The sequence below is a fragment of the Hippocampus guttulatus genome, chromosome 1 (genome assembly GCF_054856545.1).
Source record: "Hippocampus guttulatus isolate MCC_2025c chromosome 1, RoL_Hgut_1.0, whole genome shotgun sequence".
NCBI classification, from domain to species: Eukaryota; Metazoa; Chordata; class Actinopteri; order Syngnathiformes; family Syngnathidae; genus Hippocampus; species Hippocampus guttulatus.
The window spans coordinates 4,426,552-4,437,452 of record NC_141261.1 but is presented as its reverse complement, the minus strand read 5'-3'; the positions used below and the strand labels follow the sequence as shown (position 1 = coordinate 4,437,452).

General features: G+C 41.4%; 1 protein-coding gene across 4 annotated transcripts; it reads right to left on the bottom strand.

The window, feature by feature from the left end:
* Nucleotides 1–475: 475 nt before the first annotated feature.
* tfcp2 (transcription factor CP2) lies at nt 476–10,718 on the bottom strand. Of its 4 annotated transcripts, none has more exons than XM_086105272.1 (16): nt 10,392–10,718; nt 10,014–10,197; nt 8,684–8,835; nt 7,943–8,019; nt 7,113–7,218; nt 6,687–6,793; nt 5,813–5,965; nt 5,598–5,708; nt 5,151–5,239; nt 5,007–5,055; nt 3,273–3,366; nt 3,035–3,125; nt 2,823–2,929; nt 2,432–2,574; nt 1,488–1,539; nt 476–1,411 (listed from the first exon to the last, which is right to left on the bottom strand). In XM_086105272.1, exons 2-16 carry the CDS (start codon nt 10,133–10,135, stop codon nt 1,374–1,376), a joined length of 1,491 nt encoding a protein of 496 aa, XP_085961398.1. In that variant the 5' UTR covers nt 10,136–10,197; nt 10,392–10,718; the 3' UTR covers nt 476–1,373. The 4 variants fall into 4 exon arrangements, with proteins under 4 accessions (XP_085961398.1, XP_085961415.1, XP_085961406.1 ...); XM_086105289.1 differs by having other exon boundaries at nt 10,417–10,718; XM_086105280.1 differs by having other exon boundaries at nt 10,422–10,718.
* Nucleotides 10,719–10,901: the final 183 nt, after the last annotated feature.

Genomic DNA, 10,901 nt, shown 5'->3' with positions numbered 1-10,901 from the left:
TTTTTTTTCCATTGAAATTGGCAATTAAAAATGGGAGTAAAATGAACAAATGTCTGACCAGCTCAGCTCAAAAAGTTGAAATGGAAAAACAGGCCACTGACAGTTTCCTTATAAGCCTGCAGTAAACCTTATATTACTTCAAAGTCACAACAGCAACTGTACCTACAGATACGTACAACACGTAACTCAATACATGTATAGTGTATTTGCTCAAATAGTGCAGAAGAGCATGTTAATTTCCTACACTGCAGAGTACTAGATGTTTATTTGAGTGAGTTGTGTTTAATAGGAGGACTTCTTGTACAAAAAATATGTCATGATGGTTTGAACAGTGATTTCCGTTTTTGAGGGGCATATTTACCTGAATGGATGTACATTTATAACCTAATCTTGTTACAACTCAGATTTCTCAAATTGGTGTCTCAGGGCATTTAAGTGCAAAGAGGACCACATACTACAATAACTGACAAAGGTATTTGTTGTTGTTGTTTATTTTTTTTAAGAAAATCTGTTTATTTTTGCTGGTATTTAATACACAACATGTGGTGAATTGTAACATGGATGTGCGCATCAATGCCGACGAGATGGAAGAATATGTAAAACATCAAATTGAAAGCAAGGACTAAACGTAAAAACTCTCCCCCATGACTTTGGTGTGCTCCATGTTACCTGTACTGCGAGCATTTGGATGGATACAAATAAAGACTTAAAAAATGCTGAAAGTAGTGGGGGCTTTGTTGGGAAACTGCTTGAACATAAAAATCTATTGAAATGTAATGTTGAAGAAAGACTACTTAAAATGCTTTTTGTGCTGAATAACTCGATCATTTGCACGCACCAAGTTTTTAGTCACTATTCAGAGAATCAGAATTAGTGCAACAACTAGCTAGTAGATGCTAGAAATTTTAATAGCTGGATTCCATTTCCCCTTAAAACCCCTGAAAGAATTGGCTGTTAGCTGGTCTTTCAACTCAATCCCAGTCTAAGCACAGCGTATTCACTTCGGACTGATTTGAGTTCCAGGTAAGGATTTTTTTGTTTTGTTTTGTTAAAAGAAAGAAAATTGTGATTCTGAGGCGCCGACCTTTTGCACATCAGATGCGGCAGTCACACCAGCCAAACTCATTCCGGAGACATACGCAAAGGAGGAGGAAAATGCAGCCACGTTGGGGAGAGAACGGCAGGTTGAGAACCGGAGCTACACTTCGTCACCGGGGTAACAGAGTCACTCCCTCCCAAGTAAGACATGAAGAGGACAGGTGGTTCATGTTCTGCCAAGCAGCCTCAAGAGGCTTCCTGCGGTGTCTCCATGTGATCCGGGAGAGCGTAAGGTGGGTGAAGCTGGATAGAAGAAAGGGCCGACTGGATCGGGTTCACTTCAGGATGATGTGGTAGCCGTCATTTGAGTCGTCTGCAACAAAAACAATGACAGTCACAGGAGGAAAGAGAAAAAAAACGAACTGAGAAAATGTTAACAGGTCAAATACCTTTCATCGTATCCAGAACAAAACAAACTTCATCCTGGAAATTCTGAATCATCTAAAAAATAATAAAATACAAGAAGAGAGTTCAAAATGCAGAAGGGCAGGTAGATTACTCACGTGTCACAGCAAGTGCACCAACGCATGCAGGCAGATGACAAAAGAAACTAATGAATGCAAATACTTCCAAATACTGTCCATATGGCACCACTTTCATCAACCATCATTCAGGATTTTGAATGAGGGCAGATTGGGAACAAATCAGGACACATCTACTGGCAATGCGACCTTTAAATCGTGTGTCAAAAAATAGAACTCTCCTGCCTTTGATTGAATGGCACAGACGGTGGCTAAAGTAGCCAAAGATTAAATGCGTTCATATTTGTAGCCTCTATTGCACTTTTTAAAAGGCGCCCATTATGGAATAGAGCGTTTTTAATCGTTTGGACATAAATAGTGGGGTCTTTGCTCACCAATGAAGTGCGGAAATTAACATTTGACTATTTAAAGGGTAAGTCGCTCGACTTGGAAAATAATATAGTTACAATAATATGTTCTTCACACTCCCACTAGTCGAAACTCAGTATTCTGATTCATATTGCATTTGTGGAATTACGCAGCAAAATCCACCCGTTTTTATCCATCTCATAGGGCAGCCATCACAGTTGCTCAGGTCTCCCGACCAATCACATCACATGACCGAATTTAGAAAACAAATGAACAAATGAGTGTTTGTTTTCATCTTTGTACATATTCTGATGATTACTTTTCTATTACATAGGACAGATGGTGGGAGGGAGTAGCTAAGGTAAAAAAAAAACAAATCTGATCAGTACGTTGTCACCGCTTGACCAAATATTCCGATGATTACTGCACAGCTTTGTCAAAGCGAAAGAAGAGTATAGAATATCTGACACGGGGTGGACGACAGTGAACAGCCAGGAGCTCACCTCATCACTGACGAGCACGTGGATGCCAGTCGGGCCCTGTTTAAAGATCTGGTTGATCTGTCGGGGCGAGATGTTGAACAGCTGAGCGATCTTCTCGGTCAGCTCGGTAGCAGTTAGCTCCTCCAGGTAGATTGCATGATATACTGCAAGCAGGATATACAAACAGTGTCAAGCAATAATTCTTTCTAGGAATACACAACATACAGTGGAAATACATGCTGTCTTGGGTAAAGGACTGTCTGATACAACAAACGAGCAGAATAAATTGTCAAATCATCTTTAATAGTCTTTCATTCTCAATTTTGGAAAAATCTTCCCATCGAAAGCTCCTACGTTCTTACTGCACTTTCTTTTTTTTTTTACAGTCGGAAACAAGGTAATGTGCACTGACTAAAGAAAGTGATGTTTGCAGCATCTCCATTCTCATGTTTGATCTGCTGATCGCGGGCCTGCTGCGATTCCTGGCACACGTAGATGGTTAACCTGGGACGGACCACCCTGTGCGCAACACATACAGCAGAACAATTAAAAGGCCCATTTTCCGTGACCTCCGTTCTCCCAATTACCGAGCGCAAGACTGCCACGGTGTCTAAAAGTGCTCACCGTCCCTTTAGTGCATTGAATAGTCGTATGCCGTCTGCTGGGCCACAGATCTGAATGACATCCTCCCTGGTCAGCTTCAACAGGTCTGCCCCTGGTGATTACAAATCAAAACTTAATATACTAAAAACGGGTCGGTAAACTCGATGATTATTTTGATGGTTGTGGACCTTTTGGAGCCCATTTGTTTTCCACACAACACAATTCTTGCTGCGATCCACAGCGGTCAATGAGTTTGTACCTGAGAAGTTGGTGAAGAGACGAGAGAAGGGCGAGAAGCGGTTTCGGAGAAGCCACTGTTGTGCATCTTGTGGCGTCGCCGCAGGTAACAAATTCTTAAAAGAGAAATAAAGTCACTTTATCAGCCTCAACAAGTAAACGGGCATCTTTTTTTTCACACCACCAACCCCCAAAGAGGTCACTGTATGTTGCCCAATGAGCATTTATCACTTCTTAATCAACTATCTTGTCAAGAGTATTTATTCCTTCATTGTATATTTTTGATGCACGCCACACACTAAAGGATGAATGGTATGCGCTAATGGTGACTGCACTCCTGAACTGAGTTTTATTACTTTGCTCGGGGCACTTTGAGAGCAGTCAGTCTGCAGCGGAATTCAAATTGCCACTCTTATTATTTGCCTCGACACTGCATTTGTCTCTCTAATATCTGAAGGAATAATGCAAAATATATTACGCAGGAAGTGGACAAGTTTGCAATTTGGTGCTTCTATGAAACATCTACAGCAGGTTGGCAGGTGTAAACGAAACTTTATTATTCGTATAATTTATCACACTGCTTTGTATTTTCATGACGGTAGATTATTTTCATGTTAGCCAACATGATATTTACTAACCTTGAACCTATTCTTTTTCGCTTGCTCTTTCCTATACTTGTGTTTGGTTCATGTATTCTGTGATCTCTGCGTGACCCGGAAGATGGAGCGATATATCTATTTAAACAACTTGTGTTTTTACGGTACTGGACAGTCGAACTCTGCGATTCGCAGGGGAGAGGGACCAATCCAGCCCAAAAATTGCGAAAATCCACATATAAGTGACACCACTTTGGAAAAAAAAAAGTAATTTCAGCCCAAAAAATAGTTTTTAAAAAATGCTGATACACACTAAATACAATGTAAAGTTTGCTAAAAGTTGGGTTTATGATCATATTATTGCTATCTTGGTATATTCCTTTTGCTGATCCAAACGGGTGTCACGTAAACAGCCCAATCGGAATAGCCAAGCTGCATCCAGTCTGCGCATGCTCTGTTAAGGTCAATGCACTGCGACTTTGTCAGATACGCACTTGAAAGCGGCACCAACGAGCTCTTCTGCGACGGGAGAACTTGTTTTAAAGTAATTGTGATTCATTTTGAATCAATATGTTGCTTTAACAAAAGTGTTAATCACAACTACTGCGCTAAACAGATGAATGAACTCCATCTTGACAAATCACATGTCACATAGCCGATCTTGATTAACGAGGCAAACAAACAGGAGATCAGAAAAGATCACATAACATGTAAAAAAAAAAAAAATAAAAGTGTCCCGGGATCATCATTCGGAATGATTTTAATAGGAAATCCAAAAGATTGCACGACTGTGCCCTATGTGTTGTGTTGTGTTATTTTTGTTATTTTGACTTCAAAATGGCGCCGCGAGAGTGGCTGCCTTTCCAGCAGCTCCTATATTTTGTTGTTCTACTTCTTCCTTTCATAACTTTGCTGCTGTGAATTGGGAATTTCTCCATTGCGAGACTAATAAAGGTTTTTTCTTATCAAAAAGAAAGTCTCCATGTAAACCCAGCTAGTGTTGATCCACGTGAGCCAAATTCCTGCACCCTTTCATGTGCTATATTTTTAATATTTCTCTCTTACACATTTTGAAGAGAAGTGGAACTGCAATTATTTTAAGGCTTTAATCACGACGCATGTATTTATCCTGGCAATGCTCTCACGTCACTTGAACTTACGTCAGCTACTTGAACAACAGGCTCAGGCTGGTGAGTTGGTGATCCATTTCTAAAAAAAGGATTAAAAAAAAAAAATTGCAAAGAGTGTGTTAGGAAATAAGAAGGAGCCACGGGGCACGAGATGGCACCAAGAAGACTTTTCACCCTTCTGTGACTGGGAAACTGTTCTGTGTGCTGTTGAAACCCGGTGATGGGGAGTTGTTGGCGTAGGTGACCTCGGGCCAGGGGGAACACTGTCAAGAGTCCAAAGGTTCTGTTAATGCATCAAGTGGGCCTGTTGTGCATTGTGGGGCCAAGGCAGCTGGTCCAACAGAACAAGGAAGGTTAAGGAGGCATTTAGGGAGTTGTTCACAGACTTAAGATTTCCTGTTCAGAAATGACTTGACAAAAGAATTACTAAAGTGGTTTATTCGCTACATTTTGCAAATAGCTGACTTGGAACAAGAGGTGAGTACACAGAGCACTCGTTGGAATCATTTTGGCAACAACAATACTCCCATTACATTTGATCAGGACACATTTCTGTGCCGCTCTAAATAAAGCTTTGATTTATTTTCATGAAGATCAAAACAAGGTTATTAATACACTAACCTCTGTGAGGATCGTAGTTTCATACGAGGGCTGATATTTTTCCTTCTCCTGTGGTGCCCTCTTCTCCATCTTTTCCCTGTCGGTCTTCTGCTTTCTGTCCGCACCTTTAGGCTGAAGGAGGTGACAATCGAGTCACTGACCTGACTGCACATCCACATAAACCGGCAAACGACTGAATTTTGTCTCATCGGGGTTCTCGTCATTCTACTCATCACCTTGAAAACTTTGACCTGGCAGGAGGCGGAGTGGAGGTGCTCGGTATACTCGCTGCTCTCGTTCTCTTTGAAGGTGTCGATCTGGATGCGGAAGGGAACCCCCTTTTCCCCGCCGTGTTTGCGCATGGTAAATTCTGTGCTGATGCAGTGAACCTTGAAAACCAGACAGATGATTTGATGCAGAAATGAGACATAAGCGTGACAAATCATTACACTTAGTTGTGTACAGTCAATTGCCACGTTAACTGCCATTGAACTTGACTAGCGCTCTCCTGAGTTGTTCAACACATCCAGATGTACAATCATCAAGGTTCATGAATTTATATCTCAAGGTCAACAATTCTTTGAAAACGTTTTTTTTTTCCCGTAGAGCACTCAGATTTACCAATTGACCTGAATAATCTTCCTATATGTCACGGGTGTCAAACTCATTTTTATCGTGGGCCACATTTTAGTTACCGTTTCCCTTGGAGGGCCATTATAACTGAAGCTCCCTCCCACCAAAAAAAAAATCAATAATAACTGTTTATTCAACTATTGTTTAAGTTACTGAACTGAGATTCAGATTCAGAAAACTTTATTTATCCCCGTGGGGCAATTAGAGTGGTTTGGTTACAAGAAAATGCTTACAATGTGTCTCTTATTTATGACATAAGAACATTTTAAATTTTGGTAGACATTGTAGCAAGCATCATGGAAGTCGACAAGTTTGATTTGTTTTCGCGGGCCACATCAAGCCCCCCGGGCCTTGAGTTTGACAACTGTGCCATATGTCAAGGTCATCTTTATTGTCAAATATGCTTGATGCAGCATAGATGAAATATGTGTTGCAACGATATCAAGAAGAGGGAGTCAATCAGGGCGCTCATGCTACCTGGATAAAAACAGAGGTTCTTTTTGACGGTTCCCAGAGGAACTCCACAGTGTTAAGCTGAGTAGGGTTAGCCCGTGGGTCGATCATGCCAACTGACATGGGGATATCTGCAACAGATCAATGCACAACAAGCTTTTAACCAAAAGCAAGGCAATACTTTATCCGCTGCGGTTGCAAATATTAGGCGGTAGTTTCAAAACAACAGTGAGTGTGGAAATACTTTGTACCAATGTCCTAAGTTTCTGTTTCACTGGCTCAAAGCTTTTGTTAATGGTTGCGCTTTTTTTTTTTTAACATCTAAAAATGCTCAGCGTTTCCCAAAAGGAAATGAACAATCTGTTCCAATAACACCGCTTTCATTAAATATACAAAAGCAGTCGGTAACAGCAACCGTCAATGAGCCTTCTACCTTTCTAAGACACTCACCCAGGTCCAGAATGCGATCCCCGGGCCTGTTCCAGCGCCAGCCCTCCAGCTGCTGATGCTCCGTGTACTGAAGTCGGCGGTCGTGAAACACCACGCGAATGATGCTCTGTGTATGAGAGACATTTGCATTACGACGGAGAGTCGCGTTAATGTTGCTGAAAAGGTGGGAAAAGGAATTCAGTGATTAAGGAAAACTATTTTAATTTGTCCAGCTCCCAATGACGTAATATCTATATTTGTCACCCATCCATCCATCCATTTTCTGAACCGCTTGATCCTCACTAGGGTCGCGGGGGGTGCTGGAGCCTATCCCAGCCGTCTTCGGGCAGTAGGCGGGGGACACCCTGAATCAGTTGCCAGCCAATCGCAGGGCACACAGAGACGAACAACCATCCACGCCCACACTCACACCTAGGGACAATTTAGAGCGTCCAATCAGCCTGCCATGCATGTTTTTTGGAATGTGGGAGGAAACCGGAGTACCCGGAGAAAACCCACGCAGGCCTGGGGAGAACATGCAAACTCCACACAGGGAGGCCGGAGCTGGAATCGAACCCGGTACCTCTGCACTGTGAAGCCGACGTGCTAACCACTGGACTACCCTCAAAAAAAAATCTTGACGAAAGTTTGGTTATCATAATCTAAGATTACAAAACCATCAAATGATTTGGACCAGAGAAAGTGAAAAAAGGTAAAAAAAATAATGCCACATTTCCATCAGTATATCAATCTAGTCTTTTTTTTAAAGTCGTTTTAGGCAAACATAAGTTTTGATAAGCTAAAAATAACAAACATCAAATAAATTGTGCACAGGCGCCTTAGGAACACACCTTAACCATTTTACCAGAGATTTCCGGAAGTTCACCAATTTTTCGATTATCAAGCATGATAATTTCATAGGACTGCCCTGTAATGACAAGTACACAGGGTATTAATAACACATGGTCAACAAAGAAAACCACTGCACTTTCTGATCTTAACTACTTCAGGGGGACATCCAATGTCTGAAACTATCTATTCTGTGACATTGGTTGACTTCCAAATTGCTCTAATTTCAAAACCCTGAAAGGAATTTGTTTGGTCCACATATGGAATCATCTTGTGTTGGAGAGATGCACAACCCTAGTGTTAAGTCATAATGCTTCCAGTAGTTACCGTAAGTTTGTTATCAACTGTATGGTACAATTACTTTGTGAAAAATGAATATGTGATTTCTATTTAACTGACGCAAAATGCAATGATACTATGTTGAAGGTATTTTAAATGAAGATTTAATCAACAAACAAATGAAGAGCTTGGAGCGCGAACATTTTGCCTGTCATTTGGAGAACTGTTAGTCTCCTAAGAGTTGCCAAATTTTTTTGTGTGACTTTGCTTTGAATATTATTTTTTTTCTTTCATGAAACTTTGGCTTCAGTCCAAATTCCACCACCCTGGGCAACAACGGAGATTCTACTGTTATCCAACATACTGGAGCTATCAGTCACACTTTGTGGTGATTCAGCACTTTACAAATCGGAGTTACCATTATGTAATGTATTAACTACAACCGCCGATACCCATGTGCTGACCTTGATTGAGGTAGGTGAGTGTTTCATCATGCAGTTTAACAGCTGGCGAGGTAGCGGCACACAGAACATACTGGAAGGGTAGGACCTTGTTGTCAGTGTCCGGAGTTAGGTTGGACTCCTCCTGTTTGAAGATGGGCAGGGCGAGTACATCGCTACAAGTCAGACAAACACACAACAACTGTTAGTACATTTACAGGAGTGCAACGAATTCAAGCGTGGAACCTTTTATTCCCTATGGGACATTCCCTACTGCAGTTCATTAATCAAAATCAAGCCAACGCTAGCAAATACCAAAGTATCCAGGCACCTCTCTTCTCAACACAGCAATTTACAACCCAAACAGTAGATCATGAAGCAGAGCAGCTTGACAATGAAACGGAGGGCAGAATATGTCTCTGTAAGAAAGATGAGGCCAGACCAGCTTTATCTATATAGCGCATTTCAGACACAAGCTGCTTCACATAATTAAAGAATTCAATATTTAAAAGCATTTCCAAAAAAAACAGTGACACATTTAAAAGCAAAGTGAAAAAAAGTAGCTCAATAATTAATAAAAATATTAAAATAGCATGTAGTGTAAAAAAAAAAATTTGGAAAATTTTCAGGGTGTAGTTTTTTTTTGTTTGTTTGTTTTGGGGGGAGGGGGTGGGGGTGTAGCAAGTTCCGTAAATTTCAGGGCTGCAGACTAACTAGATTTAGGGGCACACACTGTAAATTGACTTGCAAAGTTCATTTTCCCTATATTACTGATAATTTGGCCGAACTGTGGAGCAGAAATGTGTCAGCAGCAAAACACATTCAAGAATTGTAACTATGGAAAAAAAAATCAGCAAATATACTGGTTGCACTGGTGCAAGTAAATTAAAATTGTTTTTGCGCTCTATTTAAGTGGCAAAATGCCACCATTAAGGGCAGTCTGGAGTACTGTACGACGAACTGGGCAACAATGATACCACGCACACCAACCACCGTAATTTTTTTGCAAGATCACATGATATATCCAAGCATTGTGATTGGCCGTAACTGTCTGTGCCGGTGCAACGCCATTCACTCGAAGGGTCGGAATTGCAGCCAAGCTAGTTGCGGATGGTTCGCAAGTGATAACAAATAGTTGCACAACCATGCACATGCCGCAGCGCAACTTAATGTTTAGTGCCCCCCGGTCACGTTGCCTCGTGTGTGGCTGGCTTTAAGGACACGTCCATTGATAACCTCATCGTCCAATGACAAAGTGATTGGCATCCCCAGAAATATTATTGTGACAACAGTTATGACTGCATAATAACAGTTTTAGGATCAATGTCCTGTTGAGTTAATACAGCTTCCGTACCTCATGCTATATGCGCCAGCACCGAGCTCCTGACCGATGCCCGACAGGCTGGCATCAAAGTCCTGGACCAGTCCGGACTCAATGACTTCATCGGAGAGTGGCAACTTCAGAGCCCATGCCATGATGACTGTGTGTAAATCTCAATGGGGTTCGGTCCTGATAGCGCCTTCGATCAAGTTTCAACCTTCGGCGAAGAACATTAAATTAAATTTCCACATAACTGTAGAAATTATTTTTCTAAAGAGGCAAGAATAGGTAATCATGGCGAAAAAGAAAAGTTCTAACGGGAATATTAGTGGTGCATTGAACTTTCGCCCAGCTGGAAAACAATGCATCACACAACACTGTGAGCCACTTAGCAAATTATTTTAATTTTACCGGTTTCGCGGTCTGCACGGGTTACCTTACAGCGAAGCGGAGCGCAGCTGCTTGCTAATAGTGTGAGGTTATCATGCCATCATGTCGTGTGCCGTCGCTTCGGTACTAAAATAAACATGTCGAGCTCGTCATGCTAACCAGCTAGCAACAGCGATCCTGACAATTAGTGCTCCTCGGCCTAAGCTCCGGACATGAGGTCTCGCGGCAAAATTACATAATTCACAACAAGCATTTCTTTAACCGTGAATGAGCCAAAATGGTCGAATTTTATGTTCCTTTTGTTTATTTATCTAGTTTGGGAAACGGAACTGCCGTAATTTCCGTGCATGGCTCTTCTTCGTTATTTTTTTTAAAAGCACAATGCTGCTGCCTACCGACAAGGAAACATTTTTTAAAAACATTTCCGCACAGGAAAGATCCTGTGTGGAGTTTGCATGGTCTATCTGTACTTGCGTATATTTTCTCCGGATTCTTTCCACATTCCTAAAACGTGCATGCTAAATTCACTGA

Excerpts from the sequence above, each read along its gene's own strand:
- tfcp2 (XM_086105263.1), bottom strand. The coding sequence starts at position 10,135 with ATGGCATGGGCTCTGAAGTTGCCACTCTCCGATGAAGTCATTGAGTCC. Across the intron at positions 7,219-7,942 it reads TCTCTGGTAAAATGGTTAAG|AGCATCATTCGCGTGGTGTT; the intron begins GTGTGTTCCTAA and ends TCTCATACACAG. Across the intron at positions 1,540-2,431 it reads ACGTGCTCGTCAGTGATGAG|ATGATTCAGAATTTCCAGGA; the intron begins GTGAGCTCCTGG and ends ATTATTTTTTAG.